The sequence below is a fragment of the Mobula hypostoma genome, chromosome 5 (genome assembly GCF_963921235.1).
Source record: "Mobula hypostoma chromosome 5, sMobHyp1.1, whole genome shotgun sequence".
Classification (NCBI taxonomy): domain Eukaryota; kingdom Metazoa; phylum Chordata; class Chondrichthyes; order Myliobatiformes; family Myliobatidae; genus Mobula; species Mobula hypostoma.
The window spans coordinates 121,312,713-121,335,075 of record NC_086101.1 but is presented as its reverse complement, the minus strand read 5'-3'; the positions used below and the strand labels follow the sequence as shown (position 1 = coordinate 121,335,075).

Here is a 22,363-nt window from a genome sequence, read left to right as displayed (position 1 = left end):
TTTCAAAAGCTTAATTTGTTGTCTCTAAGCCTGAGGAAATGTGCACTAATGAGATGACTGCCCAATGCTTTCCCAGACTTGCTCCATTCCCTGTTATTGGACTGCTCCTCCCATCACCATTCATGGATCAGCTGAAATGACAATATGGGTTGGATAAAAGGCAGACACTGTCATAAACTCACTCCTCACAAAACATGTTCTCTAATTCAGGTAGCATCTTTGTAAATCTCCTCTGCACCCTCTAAAGCCTCCACCTCCTCACAATGAGGTGACCAGAACTAATTGCATTACGTCAAGTGTGGTCTAACCACAGATTTATAGAGCTCTAACTTTACCTCATAGCTCTGAACTCATGAAGGCCAGAATACTATAACCACCTTAACCACCCTATCAACTTGTGTGGCAACTTTGAGGGATCTATAGACCTGTGTCCCAAGGTCACTTTGTTCTTCCACACTGCTAAAACCCCTGCCATTAACCTTGTCCCCTGCTTGAAGTTCTGTCTTTCAGAGTGTATTACTTTTCTGGATTGAACTGTATCACTTCTCCATCCAGTGTTGATCAATATCTATATTAATCTATGTCCTGTTGTAACATAGAGTGGTCTTCTACACCATACACAACACCACCAATCTTCGTGTCATCAGCACCCTTCCATTTCCTCATCCAAGTAATTTCTAAAAATCATAAACAGGAGTCCTAGAACAGATCCTTGTGGGTCACTACTAGTCACTGTCCTCTGGGCAGAAGACACATCAGACTCCAACCTGATGGCATGAACATTGACTTCTCTAACTTCTGCTAATGCCCCACCTCCCCCTCGTACCCCATCCGTTATTTATTTTTATACACACATTCTTTCTCTCACTCTCCTTTTTCTCCCTCTATCCCTCTGACTATACCCTTTGACCATCCTCTGGGTCCCGTTCCCACCCCCCCCGTCTTTCTCCCCAGACCTCCTGTCTCATGATCCTCTCGTATCCCTTTTGCCCATCACCTGTCCAGCTCTTGGCTCCATCCCTCCCCCTCCTGTCTTCTCCTATCATTTTGGATCTCCCCCTCCCCCGCCCACTTTCAAATCTCTTACTAACTCTTCCTTCAGTTAGTCCTGACGAAGAGTCTCGGCCTGAAACGTCGACTGTACCTCTTCCTAGAGATGCTGCCTGGCCTGCTGCGTTCACCAGCAACTTTGATGTGTGTTGCTTGAATTTCCGGCATCTGCAGAATTCCTGTTATCTACTATCACTGTCTGGCTTTGGTGGGAAAGCCAATTCAGAATCCATACAATTAAGTTTCCATGGATTACATGCCTCATGATTTTCTACATGAGCCTACCATGGGAACCATGTCAAATGCCATGCTAAAATTCACATGCATCACATCCACCATTCTAACTTCATCAATTTGTTCTGTCACCTCCTTGGGAAAACTCATTCAGGCTCTTGAGGCATGACCTGACACCCACAAAGCCATGCTTAATTAGACATGCTTCTCTGAATGCTCGTGTATACTGTCCTTTGGATAGTTTGTCCACCACTGATGTAAGACTCACTGGTCTATAATTCCCAAGGTTATCCCTGTGAGCTTTCTTGAACAATGGAACAACATTTCCCATCCTCCAATCCTATAGTAGTCCTCCTGTAGCCACGGAGGGTACAAAGATCATCGTCAGTCTCAGCAATCTTATCCCTCACTTTCCATATTCAGTTCAGCACTAGGGACTTGCCTATCCTAATGTTTTTAGAAGCACCAACACTGTACCTCTTATTTTTTTTAACCCTGACACACTCCAACACATTAGTCTGTTCTACAGTGAACTCACATTTGTCAAAGTCCCTCTTTCTGGTGAACACAAAGCAAAATATCCTTTAAGGACCTCCTACTTCCTCTGCCTCCAGGCATGTTTCCCCCTTTATCTCTGGAGGGGTGGGGAGGTGTGGCAGGTGAGCACTATAATCCTGACAGTTGTGAAGTATTGGATTTTGGGACCTCCAGATGCCAACAAGATATAACATGTAAATGGCAGGGAACAAGGAGTGATGGTATACAGAGAAACCTTGTGATGTGTGTTCATAGTTCCCTGAGAATGGTGATCCAGGACGGACAGGGTAGTAAAGAAAGCATTTGGCATGCTTGCCCTCGTAGACTAAGGTATTGTGGATAAGTGTTGTGACATGTTGCAGTTGCACCATCAGAGTATTGTGCAGAATTGTGGTGGAAATGGAGAGAATGTAGAAGAGACTTATCTGGTGCTGAGACTTGAGTTACAAAGATTTGGTGGGCTGCGATCCTTCTCACTGAAGTGTAGGAAGCAGAAGTAATAATCTTATTTACTTTTAAGATTGAGGGCTGAGATAGGATTGAGTCTTTACTCACACTCCCCATAGTGAAGTCTAAAGCTAGGAGGTATAGATTTGAGGTGAGAGAGAAGATATTCAGAGGAGATCTTGAAAGGCAATTTTTTCCATTGAGAATAGTTGTTAGGTGGAATGAGATGGTAGACATACAAACATTTAGTGTTTAAAAAGGCTTATGAACAGGACCAGAAATATGTAGGGGGATATGGGCTGAATGTGTTTGTGGAATGGTAGAGAAGTACAGCACAAACACACTGTTTGGCCCATCAGCCCCTGCCAAAACCATTTAAACTGCCTACTCCAATCAACCTGCACCTAGACCATAGTCCTCCATATCCCTACTATCCATGTACATATCCAAACTATCCAAATGTTAAAATCAAGCTCGCATGGACCACTTGTGCTGGCAGCTCGTTCCGCATTCTTATGACCTTCTGAGTCAAGAAGTTTCCCCTCATGTTCCCCCTAGACTTTTCAACTTTAACCCATTACCTCTTGTAGTCCCACCCAGGTTCAAATGAATACAGTCTTAACCTTTCAACCTTTCCTTATAACTCAAGTCCACCACACATGGCATCATCCTTAGACTTGTCTGCATTAAATTTCATCTGCCATTTTTTTAGCCCATTTTTCCCAGTTGATGCAGATCCCTCTACAAGCCATAATAGTCTTCCTCACTATTCACTATACCCCCAGTCTTGGTGTCATCCACAAATTTGCTGATCCAGTTAACCATATTTTTATCCAGATCATTGATACAGATGACAAATAGCAATGGATCCAGCACCAATCCCTGTGGCATACCGCTAGTCACAGGCTTCCAGTCAGAGATGTAACCATCTGCAACCACTCTCTGGCTTCTCCCACAATACCAATGTCTAACTCAGTTTACTACCTCATCTTGAATGCCATGCAACTGAACCTTCTTGACCAGCCTTCTAGGCGGAACCTTATCAAATGCTTTGCTAAAGTCCATATAGACAAGATCCACTGCCTTACCTTCAGCCACTTTGCTGGTAACTCCCTTGAAAAACTCTAAGAATGGTTAGACATGACCTACCACGCACAAAGCCATGTTGACTATCCTTAATCAGTCCTTATCTATCCAAACACTTGTGTGTCCGGTTCCTTAGAATACCTTCCAATAACTTTCCCACAACTGATGTCAGACTCACCAGCCAATAATTTCCTGGTATCTTCCAATCCTCTGGTACCTCTTGTCATTAAGGATATTTTAAATCTTTCTGCTAGGACCTGGGCAGTTTCTGCACTTGCCTTCCGTAGGGTCCGCGAGAACACCTTGTCAGGCCCTGGGGATTTATCAACCCTGATTTGCCTCAGGGTAGCAAACACTTCCTTCTCTGTAATCTGCACAGGGTCCATGAAGTTGATGACAAACAAAAGAAAATTTGCAGATACTGGAAATCAAAAGTTCCTGCCCCACCGAACTCGTTTCTGCATACCTCAACACGGTTTTATCCCCCCTTGTTCAATCCCTTCCTACCTATGTTCGTGACACTTCTCACACTCTTAAACTTTTCGATGATTTTAAGTTCCCTGGCCCCCACCGCTTTATTTTCACCATGGATGTCCAGCCCCTATATACTTCCATCCCCCATCAGGAAGGTCTCAAAGCTCTCCGCTTATTTTTGGTTCCAGACCTAATCAGTTCCCCTCTACCATCACTCTGCTCCATCTGGCGGAATTAGTCCTTACTCTTAATAATTTCTCCTTTGGCTCCTCCCACTTCCTCCAAACTAAAGGTGTAGCTATGGGCACCCATATGGGTCCTAGCTGTGCCTGCCTTTTTGTTGGCCTTGTGGAACAATCTATGTTCTGTGCCTATTCTAGTATCTGTCCCCCACTTTTCCTTCGCTACATCGACGACTGCATTGGCACTGCATCCTGCATGTATGCTGAGCTCATTGACTTTATTAACTTTGCCTCCAACTTTCGCCCTGCCCTCAAGTTTACCTGGTCCATTTCCGACACCTCCCTCCCCTTTCTAGATCTTTCTGTCTCTATCTCTGGAGACAGCTTATCCATTGATGTCTACTATAAGCCTACTGACTCTCACAGATATCTGGACTATTCCTCTTCTCACTCTGTCTCTTGCAAAATTGCCATCCCTTTCTTGCAATTCCTCCGTCTCCACCGCATCTGCTCTCAGGATGAGGCTTTTCATTCCAGGACGAGGGAGATGTCCTTTTTTTAAAGAAAGGGGCTTCCCTTCCTCCACCATCAACTCTGCTCTCAAATGCATCTCCCCCATTTCACGCACATCTGCTCTCACTCCATCCTCCCGCCACCCCACTAGGAATAGGGTTCCCCTGGTCCTCACCTACCACCCCACCAGCCTTTGGGTCCAACATATTATTCTCCGTAACTTCCACCACCTCCAACGGGATCCCACCACTAAGCACATCTTTCCTTCCCCCCACCTCTGCTTTCCGCAGGAATCACTCCCTATGCGACTCCCTTGTCCATTCGTTCCCCCCCCCATCCCTCCCCACTGATCTCCCTCCTGGCACTTATCCTTGTAAGTGGAACAAGTGCTACATATGCCCTTACACTTCCTCCCTTACCACCATTTAGGGTCCCAGACAGTCCTTCCAGGTGAGGCGACACTTCACCTGTGAGTTGGCTGGGGTGATATACTGCGTCTGGTGCTCCCGATATGGCCTTCTGTATATTGGTGAGACCTGACGCAGACTGGGAGGTCGTTTCGCTGAACACATACGCTCTGTCTGCCAGAGAAAGCAGGATCTCCCAGTGGCCACACATTTTAATTCCACGTCCCATTCCCATTCTGACATGTCTATCCACGGCCTCCTCTACTGTAAAGATGAAGCCACACTCAGGTTGGAGGAGCAACACCTTATATTCCGTCTGGGTAGCCTCCAACCTGATGGCATGAACATTGACTTCTCTAACTTTTGCTAATGCCCCACCTCCCCCTCGTACCCCATCCGTTATTCATTTTTATACACACATTCTTTCTCTCACTCTCCTTTTTCTCCCTCTGTCCCTCTGACTATACCCTTTGCCCATCCTCTGGGTTCCCCCCCCCCACTGTCTTTCTTCCTGGGCCTCCTGTCCCATGATCCTCTTGTATCTCCTTTTGTCAATCGCCTGTCCAGCTCTTGGCTCCATCCCTCCCCCTCCTGTCTTCTCCTATCATTTTGGATCTCCCCCACCCCCTCCCACTTTCAAATCTCTTACTAACTCTTCCTTCAGTTAGTCCTGACGAAGGGTCTCGGCCTGAAACGTCAACTGTACCTCTTCCTAGAGATGCTGCCTGGCCTGCTGCGTTCACCAGCAACTTTGATGTGTGTTGCTTGAATTTCCAGCATCTGCAGAATTCCTGTTGTTTCCATGAAATTGCCTCACTTCTATACTCTCTGTATCTGTCTCCCAAATAAATACAAATTGCTTAAGATCTCTCCCATCTCTTTCAGCTCCACACTTAGATTACCATTCTGATCTTCCAGAGGACCAACTTTGTCTCTTGCAATCCTTTTGCTCTTAACATATCTGTCGAATCCCTTGGAATTCTCCTTCACCTTGTCTGCTAGAGCAGCAACTTCATGCACTTTTTTTTTTAAAGTCTTCCTGATTTTCTTAAGTGTTCTCTTGTCTTCCTTGTGTTCCATAAGAACCTCATGGTTCCTACTTACCTATACCTGCTAGGCACCTCTTTTTTTTGCTTAACACTTCCTTACTCTTGTTGTCTTTACCTTTTATTCTGACAGGCACAAGCAAGCTTTGTATTCTCAAAATTACATTTTTGAAGGCCTCCCAATTTCCAAGTACAGCTTTGCCAGAAAACAGCCTGTTCCAATCCACACTTGCCAGATCATTTCTGATACCATCAAAATTGGCTTCTCTCTCAGCATCTCAACCCTGCGATCAGACCTATCTCTTTGCATGTTTAATTTGAAACTAATGATGTTGTGGTCAGTGGATGCAAAAGTGTTCCACATGAACGTCTGTCACATGTCTTGTCTCGTATCCCTAATAGCAGATCGGTATCGCACACTCTCTCATTAGGACTTCTATGTCCTGATGAAGGAAACTTTCCTGAACACATAAGACAAAGTCTATCCCATTTTACAGTTTGGGATTTCCAGTCAATTTGTGAGAAGTTTAAATCACCTATCATAACAACCTTCTGTTTCTTGCAATAGTCTGCAATCTCTTTGTTCCTCTAAATCCCTAGGATTGATGGGTGGGCTGTAATATAGCCCCATTAACATGATCATGCCTTTCTTATTTCTCAGTTCCACCCATAACACCTCACCAGTCTGCCCTGATGGAGCACTGCCATGCCATTTCTCCTGACCAGTAATGCCACCCGTCCTGCTATAATCTCTCCTACCTCTCCTACTCTGTCATGTTTAAAACAATGGAACCACAGAGTATAGTGCTGCCAGTACCCCGCCCCCCCCCCCACAACCAAGTCTCACTAACAGCTACAACTTCATAATTCCAGGTGTTGATAAACCCTCTGTGCTCATCTGCCTTTCCTACAATACTACTTGCATTAAAATATACACTGCTCAGGACATTGGTCGCATCATGCTGAACCTTTTGATTAATGACTTTGTTTAAGGTCTGCCTCCACACCCTCTCTACTAACTGTTCAGGCACTCTGGTTCCCATCCTCCTACAACTCTAGTTTAAACCCCACTGTGCAGCATTAGCAAACCTTTCTGCTAGGATACTGGTCTCCCTCCAGATTAGGTGCAAACTGTCCCTTCTGTACAGGAACCACCTTCCCTGGAAGAGAGTCACGTGTTAAACTGTATAATCTTCCTAGTTTCGGGCCACACTAGCACATGGCACAGGTAGTAATCCTGCGATCACAACCATGGAGGTCCTGCCCTTTAACCTAGCACCTAACTCCCTGACCTCCCAATGAACCTCCTGTCTTGTCCTACCCATGTTATTGATACCTATGTGGACCATGATCTGTGACTGTTCATGCTCCCACTTCAGAATGCTGAGGACTCAATCAGAGATGTCGCAGACCCAGCACCCAGGAGGCAACATACCATCCAGGAATCTCGTTCTTGCCCACAGAACCTTCTGTCTAATCCCCTAACTTACAAATTCCTTATCATCACAGAGTGCCTCTTTCCCCCCTTCCCTTCCCTTCTGAGTCAGAGCCAGACTCAGTGCCAGAGACCTGACCACTGTGACTTTCCTCTGTAAGGTTAGGACCCCCACTCCACCAACAGTATCAAAAAGTGGTATATCTGTTGTTGACGGGGATGGCCATTGAGGTACTTTACCCCTTCCCCTGCCTGACTGTCATCCAGTTTCCTGTGCCCTGCACTTTGGGTGTAACTATCTCTCTATAATGTCCTACCTATCACCCTCTCAACCTCCCGAGTGCTTCGGAGTTCATCCTTAACGTGGTTTGTTAGAAGCTGCAGCTGGATGCAATTCTTGCAGTTGTAGTTAGGGACACTGCCTTCCCATGTCCTGCAAGAGGAGCATTCCACTATCCTGACTGGCATCTCTACTGCCCTAGCTGAGCAGATATAAAGAAGGGAAGGGGAAAAAAAAAACCTAGAGCTTTTCTTTGATTACTCTGACTGAAGCCTTGAAGAGCTGAAGCCTCAAGATCACCACTCTGATGATGGCTGCTGCACTTATCCCTGCCTTCCTTTAATATGCTCTTGCTAATCAATCCCAAACGTGGATTGGTCACTGACCAAAGCTCTATTATGACTGCCGCGACCTGTTGCTGCCCATTTCTACTCGGGCAGTGGACCCGAGGGAAATCCCCTCGTCTCAAACTTCTGATGCCTGGATTGGTCACTGGTCAAAGCTCTATTTTATTTCAAATAGTATTACTTGCCACAGATGGGCATCATGGGTAAGGAGGACTGAAAAGGCTCCTCCTCCATTGTATAGCTCCGTTATCTGGATTTCTGGTACCTTGTGCATTGTTAATGAATAGTGGGTCAACATAAGCTTGTAGTTTCCATGATGGCTGGTTAATGAAAGGTTAACCTTGGTTCACTCTGATCCAGCAATTTTGAGATTCTGGGATGTGATGTTCTGTTTTTGTGAAATTCTCCTTGAATGTTGGGTACTTAATACTGGTTATGTCTTTTAGTTGCATGTCTACAATCAAAAAGAGAATCTTGATGGATTTGTGAAGACTTATCTTAAGCTACTGCCTCTTGATGGGAATCCTGGCATATATGCAGTAAACTCAGAAGTAGTAAGTAAATGCAATGTAGGTCTCGGGGGGGGGGCGGGGAAATACTTTAATCATGTGTTTTATCTGTCTAAACCATGCTGTCAACATGCTCTGATCCACTAGGATTCAACAGGACCCCACCACTAAGCACATCTTTCCCTCTCCACCCCTCTCCGCTTTCCGCAGGGATCCGTCCCTCCGTGACGCCCTTATCCGCACATCCATGCCCACTGATCTCCCACCCGGGACTTATCCCTGTAAGTGTAAGTGCTACACCTGTCCCTACACCTTATCTCTTGCAACCATTCAGGGCCCCAAACAGTCCTTCCAGGTGAGACAACACTTCACTTGTGAGTCTGTTGGGGTCATCTATTGCATCCGGTGCTCCCGGTGCGGCCTCCTCTACATCGGTGAAACTCGATGCAGATTGGGGGACCGCTTCGTTGAGCATCTCCACTCCGTCCGCCACAACAGACAGGATCTCCCGGTAGCCACGCACTTCAACTCTGCTTCCCATTCCCATTCAGATATGTCCATACATGGCCTCCTCTACTGCCATGGTGAGGCTAAACTCGGGTTGGAGGAGCAACACCTCATACTGTCTAGGTAGTCTCTAGCCCCTTGGTATGAACATAGAATTCTCCAACCTCCGGTAATTCCCTCCCCCTCCCTTCCTCTATCCCTATTTCACTCTACCCCCTCCCCTAGCTCCCTCATGGTTCTGCCTCCTTTTTCTTCTACCCATTGTTTTCAGGGCTATGATGTCAGTGCTTCCCCTCTCCCAACCCTTTGTCTTTCAAATTACTGGTCTTTCAACTGAAGCTACAAGCATTCTTCAAATCCTTCCCCATCTTTCATTCTTCAGTCCTGATGAAGGGTTCAGGCCCGAAATGTTGACTCATCGTTTCTAACTGATGCTGCCCGGCCTGCTGAGTTCATCGAAGGTACTGAAAGTGTTGCTTTGATCACAGCATCTGCAGATTATTTTGTGTTTATTGAGCACATCTACGTGGTGTTGCCCCAGAGTAGCAGCTTTCATCATCAGGGTCCTCGCCCACCCAGGACAAGCTCTCTTCTTGCTTTTCCCATCAGGAAGAAGGTATAGGAGCCTCAAGACCCACCACCATTAGGTTAAGAAACAGTTATTAGGGTCTTGAACCAACTCATCTTCACTTGTCCCATCATTGAAATATTCCTGCAATCTATGCACTCACTTTCAAGGATTCTTCATCTCATGTTCTCAATACTTATTATTATTATTTATTTTTGTTTCTTTATGTATTTGCGCAGTTTGTCTTTTTCACACCAGTTGAATCCCCAAGTTGGTGCAGTCTTTCATTGATTTTATTATTGATTTACTGATTTTGCCCACAAGAATATAAATCTCAGTGTCGTATGTGGTGACATATATGTACTTTGATAATAAATTTACTTTGAACTAGTATAAACCATTTATTCTAAAAGGCATACTTGAATGTTCTGAATTCTGTGTAATAGTACCTTGCTCCAGTGCAACTTTGTGCTTGGACTTGAATGTCATTCCAGTATCTAGACCTCCCCGTACCTGAATGACATCTATGACGGACATTTACCTGAAAGGCATCTGCTGGCTCAGGTATGTGCCCTGTTGGGGTATTTACATCAAAAGGAACATAAGAAATTGAAACAGAAGAAAACATTTGATGCCCTTCAACTTGCTGTGCTGGTCAAAAAGGTCATGGCCATTCATTTACCTTGGCACGATCAACATGTCCCTTGATTCTCATAATAGTGTGTGTGTGTACCAACCTTTCTCTTACAGTGCTACACAAAACAAGGAGCTGAACTGGCTCGTGTCAGTGTGATCAACGCTGATCTTGAAGTGGTTTATGATGAGTTAGTTAAACCAAAGAATGAAGTAATTGATTACAACACAAAGTAAGTATTGCTCACCATTTACATATGTTCCTGGTTTAATGGCTTAAAATTGAGCTATCATCCAAAAGCAAAGAACAACAGCTAGTGGAAATCTGCAAATATCAGATGTGTGGTTATGAAGTTTCAGCAGAGTTTGAGATTGTACGAGCCATTCTGGTGAATGAGTGCAAGATTCATAAAGCAAATGAGGCCTGTCAGAACTTTAAGCAGAGCTTGAGATCTTTGAGTAATTAGGCACGGCAAGGCCCAGTAAGAAGTTAAGTTTAAGTGGAGTGGCCAGTGTTGGAGTGGGGAGATAAGGCTTTGACTGGTGGCTTCAGTGAGAAGAGGTGGAGGCCAAGGTAAGTTTTAGTCAGGTTTTTGTTGCAGAGTTAGAGCAGAAGGAAGGACAGTCGGGTCAGTGGACTGCTCCTCTTACGGAATGTGGGATGACAAGGAGACTGCCAGTTGACTACACTTTCAAGAATTGCATCCAGCTGCAGATGCTTGCAGACCCCAAATGCTAAGCACCTTCACTCTGTGTGCACCGAGGAGGATTTCCTGGTGACCAACCATTTTAATCCCACTCCCTATTCCTATTCTGATGTGTTAGTCCATGGTTGTTGCTGCCATGATGAGGCCACTCTCCGCTTAGAGGAGCAGCATCATGTATTCCGTTTGGGTAGCCTTTAGCCAGATGTCATGAACACAGATTTCTCCAAGTAGTAATTTCTCCCCCACTACCTAGTCCCCTTATTCTCCTTTTCCATTCCCAATTTTGGCTTCCCTCTTAGCCTTCTCATCTGGCTATCACCCTCCTCTGGTACCTCCCCCTTTTCCCATGGTCCTCTCTCTTCTGAGGTTCCTTTGTCCGCCCTTTACCTTTTCCATCAATCACTCCCAGCTTCTCACTCCATCCTCCCTTCCCAACCTACCTATCTTCCCCTTCACCTATCACCTCCTAGCTTGTACTCCTTCCCCTCCCTACAACATCTTGTTCTGGCTTCTTCCCCCTTCTTTCCTGTCTTGATAAAGGGTCTTGGCCTGAAATGTTGACTTTATTCCTCTCCAGTGATAGGAGATTCATTGGTTAAGGGAACTCATTGGTTAAGGGAACAGACAGGAGATCCTATGGATGAGAACAAGATGGTATGTTGCCTCCCATGGTTAGGGACATCGGAGTCCATAGCATTCTCAAGTGAGAGGACGAGGACCCAGAGATCATGACCCATGACATAGGCTGGGAGGGTGTGATGTCATGCAGAGTGAGTTCAGGGAGTTGGATGCTCAGTTAAAGGACAGGACCTCCAGAGTGCTGATCTCAGGATTGCTACCTGTGCCATATGCTCATGAGCTCGGAAGATAATACAGTTTATAATGTGGTACATGGTACACGGGGGGTGGGGGAGGGGCTTCAGATTTTTGGATCTGTAAGCTTTTCTCCAGGGAAGGTGGGACCTATGCAAATAGGACAGTGTGCACCCGAAGTGGCTGGAAGCTAATATTCTTGCATGAATGCTGGATATTGTGTTGCTGGGGGGTGGGGGGGGGGTAGGAGGGGTGGTATTAAAATAGTTGCAGAGGGATATGAACCAGAGTGCAAAGACAGTAAGACAGCTAGTTCAGTAGGCTTATGGGGAAATGTGTTTTTTAGGCTACGTACAAAGACAGGAACCGAAAGGTTAAGCATGGTGGGACTAATGTTCTCTGGTATGTCTATTTCAATGCAGAAGTATTATAGGGAAGGCAAATAAGCTTGGAGCATGGATCAGCACATACAATTATGATATTGTAGCCATTAATGAGACTTGGTTGTAGGAGGTGCAGGGCAAGCAGCGTGATGTTTCAGGGTTCTGTTGTTTTGGATATGAGAGATTAAAGGGGGAGGGGTGGCATTTGTCAGAGGAAAATGTCACAAGAGTGCTCAGAGGACAGATTGGCGGGCTTGTCTACTGAACTAATATGGGGTGGAAATGAGGAATAAGAAAGAGATGACCACATTAGTGGGATTAAATTTTAGACCACCCGGTACTTAGTGAGATTAAGGAGCAAATTTGTAGAGTGATAGTAAACAGTTGCAAGAATTATAAAGTTGTGATAGTAAGTAATTTTAACTTTCCACATATTGACTGGGACCCTTTTTTTTTTAAAGAAGGACTGGATGGGATAAAGTTTCAGATGTATTAAGGAAAGTTTTCTTAATCCAATTCATGGCGGTCCCAGCTATGGAATATTTGGGAGGGACTATTTGGGGTCCTGAATGGAGGTGTTGGAAGAGATGAATGGGCAAGTGTAGCACTTTGGCTGCTTACAGGAATAACTGGAGAGGGATGAATGGCTAAGGGAATCGTGGAGGGAGCGATCACTGAGGAAATCAGAATGGGGGGGTAAAGATATGCTTAGTGGTAGGATTTCTTTGGCAATGGTGGAGATTGCGGAGAGTGATGTGTTGGATGTGGAGGCTTATGGGGTGGTAGGTAAGGACAAGAGGAACTCTATTGCTGTTAAGTTTGTGGGAAGATGGGATGAGCATGGATGTCGGGAAATGGAGGAGATGTGGGTAAGGGCAGCATCAATGGTGGAGAAAAGGAAATTCTTTTCTTTCCAGGAACTTTGATGTCCTGGGAAAGGGAAACCTTGTCCTGGGAACAGATGCAGTGGAGACAAAGGAACAGAAAAGAGAATAGCATTTTTACAAGAGACCAGGTAGGAAGATAGATGGTCAAGATACTGTAGGAATTGGCAGGTTTATAAAAGATGTCTGTGGACAGTTTCTCTCAGAGATAGAGACAGATTGAGAAAGGGGAGAGAGTTGTCAGAAATGGACCAAGTGAATTTAAGGGCAGAATGAAAGTTGTAGACAAAGTTGATGAAATTGACGAGCTCAGCATAGGTGCAGGAAGCAGCACCAATGCAGTGATCAATGTAGCAGAGGAAGAGTTGGGGAACATTACTGGGAACATACATCAAAGTTGCTGGTGAACGCAGCAGGCCAAGCAGCATCTATAGGAAGAGGCGCAGTCGACGTTTCAGGCCGAGACCCTTCGTCAGGACTAACTTACTGGGGATAGCTTTGAGAATGGACTGTTCTATATAGCCAACAAAAAGGCAGGCATAGCTGGGGTCCATGCAGGTGCTCATGGTTACCCCTTGAGTTTGGGGAAGGTAGGAGGAGCCGAAAGAGAGATTGTTGAGGGTAAGGAGCAGTTCTGCCAGATGGAGGGTGGTGGTGGTGGAGGGGCACGGGTTGGTTCTTTTGTTGAGAAAGAATCTGGGAGCTTTAAGGCCTTCTTGATGGGGTATAGAAGTGTATAGGGACTGGACATCCATGGCGGGAAAAAGAGGTGGTCAGGGCCAGGGAATTGAAAGTTGTTGAGACTGAGAGCATGCGATGTGTCACAGATGTACGCGAGAAGGAACTGAGCCAAGGGAGATAGAATGGAATCATGGAATTGAGGACAAGAGTTCAGTGGGGCATAAGTGGGTGGAGATAATGGGCTTACCCTGAGAGTCGGTCAGGTTTGTGGATCTTGGGTAGGGGGTAGAAGCAAGCAGCACTGGGTAAAGGTTTGGTGGCAGCGGATGGGAATTCTCCAGAATTGATAAAGTCAATGATGGTGTTGGAGACAGTTTTCTAATGGATCAGAAGGATAGGCTGGTCCTTAGGTTGAAGTCCTAAATTGGAGGAAGGCCAGTTTTGATGGTATGAGAAAGAATCTGGCAGAGATGGGTTGTTCTGTGGCAACAGGATGCTTGGAAAGTGTGAGGCTTTAAAATGTTAAATATTGAAAGGGCAGAGTTTGTATGTTCCTGTTAGAATAAATGGCAAGGTTTACAGATTTACGGAACTTTAGTTTTTGAGGGATATTGAGGCCCTGGTTAAGAAGTAGGTGCATAGCAGCTATAGGCAGTAAGGAATAAATGAGGCATTTGAGTACACGAAATTCAAGAAAACAGGAAATCAAGGGAAAGTCGGTAGGGTTAAAAGGCGGCTTGTGGTTGCTCTGGCAACTAAGGTGAAGGAGCATCCCAAGGGCTTTTCAGAGCAAAGGATAGAAAAGGACAACATTGATCCATTTGAAGATCAGCATGGTAATCTATCATGAAGCCAAAGAGATGGGGGAATATCTTGAGTGGATTTATTTTTTTGCATCAGTATTTGCTAAAGTCTATAGAACTGAGGCAAAAATATAGAAACATAGAAAATAGGTGCAGGAATAGGCCATTCGGCCCTTCGAGCCTTCACCACCATTCAGTATGATCATTGCTGATCATCCAACTCAGAACCCTGTACCTGCCTTCTCTCCATACCCACTGATCCCTTTAGCCACGAGGGCCATATCTAACTCCCTCTTAAATATAGCCAATGAACTGGCCTCAACTGTTTCCTGTGGCAGAGAATTCCACAGATTCACCACTCTCTGTGTGAAGAAGTTTTTCCTCATCTCAGTCCTAAAAGGCTTCCCCTTAATCATTAAACTGTGACCCCTCATTCTGAACTTCCCCAACATCGGGAACAATTTTCCTACATCTGGCCTGTCCAATCCCTTTAGAATTTTATACGTTTCAATAAGATCCCCCCCTCAATCTTCTAAATTCCAGCGAGTATAAGCCTAGTCGATCCAGTCTTTCATCATGTGAAAATCTTGCCATCCCAGGAATCAATCTGGTGAACCTTCTTTGTACTCCCTCTATGGCAAGAATGTATTTCCTCAGATTAGGGGACCAAAACTGCATACAATATTCCAGGTGTGGTCTCACCAAGGCCTTGTACAACTGCAGTAGAACCTCCCTGCTCCTGTACTCGAATCCTCTTGCTATGAATGCCAGCATACCATTTGCCTTTTTTACCACCTGCTGTACCTGCATGCCCACTTTCAATGACTGGTGTATAATGACACCCAGGTCTCATTGCACCTCCCCTTTTCCTAATCGGCCACCATTCAGATAATAATCTGTTTTCCTGTTTTTGCCACCAAAGTGGATAACATGACATTTATCCACATTAAATTGCATCTGCCAGGAATTTGCCCACTTACCTAACCTATCCAAGTCACCCTGCATCTTCTTAGCATCTTCCCCACAGCTAACACTGCCGCCCAGCTTCGTGTCATCCGCAAACTTGGAGATGCTGCATTTAATTCCCTTGTCTAAGCCATTAATATATATTGTAAACAACTGGGGTCCCAGCACTGAGCCTTGCGGTACCCCACTAACCAGTGCCTGCCATTCTGAAAAGGTCCCGTTTATTCCCACTCTTTGCTTCCTGTCTGCCAACCAATTCTCTATCCACATCAATGCCATACCCCCAATACCGTGTGCTGTAAGTTAGCACACTAACCTCCTGTGTGGGACCTTGTCAAAAGCCTTTTGAAAATCCAAATATATCACATCCACACTCCCCTATCCACTCTACTAATTACATCCTCAAAAAATTTCTGTGAGATTCGTCAGACATGATTTTCCTTTCACAAATCCATGCTGACTTTGTCTGATAATTTCACTGCTTTCCAAATATGCTGTTATCACATCTTTGATAACTGACTCTAGCATTTTCCCCACCACCGAAGTCAGGCTAACCGGTCTATAATTCCCTGGTTTCTCTCTTCCTCCTTTTTTAAAAAGCGGGGTTACATTAGCCACCCTCCAGTCCTCAGGAACTAATCCAGAATCTCAAGAGTTTTGAAAAATTATCACTAAAGCATCCACTATTTCTTGGGCTACTTCCTTAAGCACTCTGGGATGCAGACCATCTGGCCCTGGTGATTTATTTGCCTTTAATCCCTTCAATTTACCGGAATAGTGAGATCCCGGACCATATCCATATTACAGAAGAGGTGATGCTTGCTGTCTTGAGGCAAATGAGGGTGGATATGTCCCCAGGCCTGACATGGTGTTTCCTTGGACCTTGTGGAAGATTGGTGTGGAAATTACAGGGGCCCTGGCAGATGTATTTAAAACTTCCTTGACCATGGGTGAAGTGCTGGAACTGAAGGATAGCTCATATTGATTGGTTGCTCAAAGGCTCAGATTGACTGAGAAATTGTAGGCTAGTGAGCCTGATTCAGTAGTGGGTAAACTTTTGGAAGGTATTCTAAGTGACAGGATAGACAAGTATTTTGAAAGCTAGGGCCTGATTACAGATGACATGGTAGGTTCTGTCTAACCATTTTTTTCAAGAAGGTTACCGCGAAAGTTGAAGAAAAGACGGTAGATATTATCTGCATGCAGATGGAATTTAATACAGCCAAGTGTGAGGCCTTGCACTGTGGGATGCCAAACTGGGGTTGGACATACACAGTGAACAGCAGGGCATTGAGGAGTATGGTAGAATAACGGTATCTGGGAATACATGTCCATAATTCCTTAAAGTACTGTTTCTGATAGGGTCATAAAGAGAGCTTTTGGGACATCAGTATTTATTAATCAGAGAATTAACTACTGTAATTGGGATGCTATGTTGAAGTTGTATAAGAGATCGGGGAGGCCGAATTTAAATTATTGTGTACAGGTCTGGTCTCTTACCTACAGGAAAGATACCAATAAGATTGAAAGAGCACAGAGAAAATTTACCAGGCTGTTGCTGATGGAGTCAGAAAAGTACAGCACAGATAAAGTAAAGCCTTGAATCACAGGAGTATAGCCTTTCGCCCCATCCACTCGATGCTGAACCATTTAGCTGCCTCATCCCATCGACATGCACCTGGACTGTAGCTCTCCACACCCCTCCCATCCACCTATCCAAACTTCTCTTAAATGTTGAAATCGAACTCGTATGCGCCATTTGTGCTGGCAGTTCATTCCACATTCTCACGACCCTCTGAGTGAAGATATTCCCCTTCATGCTCCCCTTAAACATTTCACCTTTCACCTTAATCCATGACCTTTAGTTGTAGTTCCATCCAGCCTCAGGGTAAATACAAACAGGCTTTTTTCCATTATCTATCCCCCTCGTAATTTTATATACCTCCATGAAATCTCCCCTCAATCTTCAATGTTCCAAGGAATGATGTCCTAACCTATTCAATCTTCCCTTATACTCATGTCCTCCAGTCCTGGCAACATCCTTTTAAATTTTCTCTGTACTCTTTCAACCTTGTATACATCTTCCCTGTAGGTAGGTGACAAAAACTGCACACAATATTCTAAATTAGGCCTCACCAATGTCTTGTACAACTTCAACATAACATCCCATCTCCCGTACTCGTACTTTGATATATGAAGGCTGATGTGCCAGAAGTTTTCTTTATGACCCTGTCTAACTGTGCCATCATGTCCGATGAATTATTCCCAGATCCCTTTGTTCTGCAACACTCCTCATTGCCCCTCTGTTCACCGTGTAAGACCTACCCTGGTTGGTCCTGCTGAAGTGCAAAGACTTGTCTGCGTTAAATTCCATCTGCCATTTTTCAGCCTGTTTTTTTCCCCCCCCAGCTGGTCCAGATTCCACTGCAAGCTCTGATATTTTTCCTCGCTGTCCACTACACCCCTAATCTTGGTGTCATCTGCAATTTTGCTGATCCAATTAACCACATTGTCGATATAGATGACAAACAATGACAGACCCAGCACCAATCCCTGTGGCAGTCCTCTAGTCACAGGCCTCCAATCAGAGACAGCCATCTACTACCACTCTCTGGCTTGTCCCACAAAGCCAATGTCTAATCCAATTTACTACCTCATCTTAAACACCCAAGCGACTGAACCTTCCTGACAAACCTCCCATGTGGGAGTTTGTCAAATGTCTTGCTAAATTCTACCTAGACAGCATCCAATGCCTTCCCTTCATCAACTTTCCTGGTAACTTCCTTGAAGACTCTGTATGATTGGTTAGACGTGACCTACCATGGACAGAGCCATACAGACTATCCCCAAAGAGTCCCTGCCTAACCAGATACTCAGATCTGCTCCCCTGGAATACCTTCCAATAACTTTCCCACTACTGATGTCAGGTTCACTGGCCTATAATTTTCTGGTTTATTTTTAGAACCTTTCTTAAACAGCAGAACAACATTTGCTATCCTCTAATCCTCCAATACCACACCAATCACTAAAGATGGTGTAAATATCTCTGCTAGGGCCCTTGCAATTTCTGCATTAGCCTCCCACAGTGTCTGAGGAAGCACCTTTTCAGGCCTTGGGGATTTATCCACTCTGATTTACCTCAAAGCAGCAAACACCACCTCTCTGTAATCTGTACAGTGTCCATGGCCTCGCTGCTGCTTCTATCGCGCCTGTGTCCGCCTCCTGAGTAAGTACAGATGTAAAAATTCCATTTAAGATCTCCCACATCTCTCTTGGCTCCACGCATAGATTGCCATTCTGATCTTCCAGAGGACCAATTTTGTCCTTTGCTCTGCTTTTGCTCTTAACATATCTGTAGAATCTCTAGGGACTCTCCTTCATCTTGTCTGCTAGGCCAACCTAATGCCTTCTTTTCGCTCTCCTGATTTCTTTTTTAAATGTTCTGTTGCATTTCTTGTACTGCTCAAGTACCTCATTTGTTCCTACCTGCCTATACCTACTGTGCTCTTTCTTAACCAGGGCCTCAATATCTTTTAAATCAAGCTTCTCTGAACCTCTTATCTTTGCCTTTTATTCTAACAGGGACCTGCAAGCTTTGCACTCTGAAAATTTCACTTTTGGCCTCCCACTTACCAAGTACACCTTTGTCAGAAAACAGCCTGTCCTAATGCACACTTGCCAGATCTCTTTTGATACCGTCAACATTGGCCTTTCTTGAATCTTGAGTCTCAGCCTGTGGATGAGGCCAATCTTTCCCAGAACTTGTAAGAGTACAGAGAAAATTTACAAGGATGTTGCTGGGTCTGAAGGACCTGAGTTATAAGGAAAGATTGAATAGGTGTAGAAGACTGAGGAGATTTGATAGCGGTATGCAAAATTATGGGGGGGGTGGGGGGGGTGGAGGTGGAGATGGGGTATATGCAAGCAGGCGTTTTTCACTGAGGTTGAATGGGACTACAAAGGCAAGTTTAAGAGGAAACTTCTTCACTCAGAGGGTTGTGAGAGTGTGTACTGAGCTGCCTGCACAAGTGGTGCAAGCAAGCTCAATTTCAACGTTTAAGAGAAGTTTGGAAAGGCACATGAATAGTAGAGTTATGGAGGGCTATGGTCCTGGTGCAGGGCAATGGGAGTATAAGTAGTTTAAGTGGTTGTGGCATAGACTAGATGGGCCAAAAGGTCTGTTTCTGTTTCTGTGCTGTACTTCTCTATGACTCTAAGGAAACTTGCCTGAACTCGTTTGACAAACTCTATCTCATCTAGTCCTTTTACAGTATGGAAGTCCCAGTCAATATTTGGAAAGTTAAAATCACCTACTGTAACCATGCGTTTCTTACAATAGTCTGTGATCTCTCTAAATTTGTTCCTCTAAATCCTGTGAACTGTTGGATGGTCAATAGTATAGCTCTGTTAACATGGTCATACCCATCTGTCCTGACTGAGCACTGATGTGACATTTTCCCTGACTAGTAATGCCACCACTCGCCCTTTAATCCCTCCTGCTCTGTCCTGTCTAAAACAGCTGATCCCAGAATATTGAGTTGTCAGTCCTGCCCCTTCTAAATCAACTCTCACTATTTTCTGCAATATTATAATTCCATGAGTTGATCCATGCCCTGAGCACATCTGCTTTTTCTACAATACTCCTTGCATTGAGGTTTATGCAGTTCATTCCACTAATCACTTCATGTGCAGTCTTTTGAGTCCTGAGTTATTGGGAAGGTTTGAATAGGTTAAGACTTCTTTCCCTGGAGTGTGGAAGAATGAGGGGAGATTTAAGAGGTGTATAAAATTAAGGGGGAAAAGATGAGGTAAATGCAAGGAGGCTCCCCCCCCCCCCACAAAGTTTGGGTGAGACTAGAACTAGAGGTCATAGGTTAAGGGTGAAAGGTGACATTTTAGATGACCTGAGGGGGGATCTTAACTCATTGGATGGGGCGTTTGTGGAATTGGAGAATACAGGATTGCTTAAACAAATTTCTCTGAAATGTTTCAAGTACATGTATGAGAGGGGTATGGATGGTTATGGTCCAGCTGCAACTCACTGGGATGAGACAGAATAACAGCTTATCATTTGCTAGATGGGCTAAAAATCCTGTTTCTGTTCTGTAATCCTCCAATTCTATGCTAGAAATGCTTGGCAGGTCAGACAGCATATTTACGGAGGAAAAAAAGGGATGGTGTTTCAGGTTAGTGATCCTTTTATAAATTTGAATTTCTGATGAAAAGTTGCTGTAGTTTATTTATTGAGATATAGCATTGAGCAGCCCCTGATTTGACCTTGGCCTCATCACGAGACAATTCACAATGATTAATTAACATACCAACCTGTACTACTTGGGAATCTTGGTGGAAACTGACGCAGTCACAGGGAGAACATACAAACTCCTTACAGACCACAGCAAGAAATGAACCCAGGTTGCTGGTACCGTAAAACATTGTGCTAACCACTATGCTACATGCCACCCCAATTGAAAGATTCGCTTTGTATCTCTCCACAAATGCTGCCTGTCCTGATCAGTATTTCCTGCATCTGTTTTTACTATCCTATCCAAGATGTGAATTCTTTTTCTTAACGTCATTTTGTAGGTTTTCTGGAGTATCCCAAGAGGATTTAATGAACGCAAAAACAACCCTTGGTGATGTTCAGAGAACATTACTAAGAATCCTCAGTGCTGATGCTATTTTAATCGGTTATAGCTTGGACAAAGACTTGCTTGCACTCAAGGTAAGGCATCTTTCTAGTTCTTACACTAAAGCAAAATCAAAGAACTTTTTTTGTACACAGTGCTCTTTCATAATCATTTTAGACTTTTGTTTAACTTTGAATCTGAATAGCTTTCTGAAATTCTGTGAATCCCAATTTACAGAAATGAGAACAGGGAATGGAGAGAATGTCCAGGTTTCACTGGGTCTTTGATTATGTTGGCTCCTTTCTGAGGCAGTGGAGGGGGAGGTTCCTGATGTGTTGAGCTGTGAAACTCCTAAGTTTCTTGTCAGAGCAGGGCAGTTGCCTTACCAAGCTGTGATGCAACCAGATGGACGCTTTCTATGGTGCATTGATAAATGGGTGAGGGTCGATGGTATTGAGATACAAAGCAGAGTGGGCCCTTCTGGTGCTTCGAGCCATGCTGCTCAGCTACCCCTGATTTAGCCCTGCCCTAATCATGGGACAATTTACAATGACCAATTAACCTACCAATGGGTACATCTTTGGACTGTGGGTGGAAACCAAAGCACCCAGCGGAATCCCATGTGGTCACGGAGAGAACATACAAACTCCTTACAGACGGGCAGGAAATGAACCCAGATCGTTGGTACTGTAAAGTGTTGTGCTACCCATACTGCATGCCACCATGTCAAATTTCTTTGGCCTCCCAAGGAAGTAGAGGCATTGATGAGCTTGCTTGTGGCATCTACAGAAACCGAGCAGGACAGGTTAATCGAAACACTGTAAATTGCCCTTGGTGTGCAGTGGAGAGAGTAGGTTACAGGAAGAAATAATGGAGGAATGAGAATGCTCAGAACCAGTATAGATTTGGCTCTTAACACTTAACACCAGAAGGAAATATGGAGATTGAGATTGATGGAGCCACATACACTTTCCCCAGATGAATCGATCCCCTGATACTGGCCAAATGTAGTCATTTTCCCCTTCCTGGAAATTAACTTTTGATAAAACGAAATGTCTTTATCCATTTAATGAGAGAATGCAGACTGTTCTTTCTCATGACATTCCTCTATTTGCAGCTTATACACAACGTTGTTATCGACATAATGTTTATTTTTCCATATCACCTAAGCCTGCCGCAGAAACATCCATTGAAGAATTCAGTGACAGAGTGTCTTCAACATTTTGATACAAGTATCAGTA

At 44.6% G+C, this 22,363-nt stretch overlaps 1 protein-coding gene across 2 annotated transcripts in view; it reads left to right on the top strand.

Moving 5' to 3' along the window:
* Positions 1 to 22,363, top strand: part of LOC134346287 (RNA exonuclease 1 homolog) — a 71,196-nt gene that overhangs the window by 44,139 nt on the left and 4,694 nt on the right. The window contains exons 11-14 of one of the 2 annotated variants that reach the window (XM_063047635.1): positions 8,485 to 8,592; positions 10,373 to 10,488; positions 21,079 to 21,217; positions 22,240 to 22,360. In XM_063047635.1, the coding sequence (XP_062903705.1) occupies positions 8,485 to 8,592; positions 10,373 to 10,488; positions 21,079 to 21,217; positions 22,240 to 22,360 (484 nt within the window). The remainder of the gene's footprint in view (positions 1 to 8,484; positions 8,593 to 10,372; positions 10,489 to 21,078; positions 21,218 to 22,239; positions 22,361 to 22,363) is intronic. The other variant, XM_063047636.1, reaches the window with a different exon arrangement.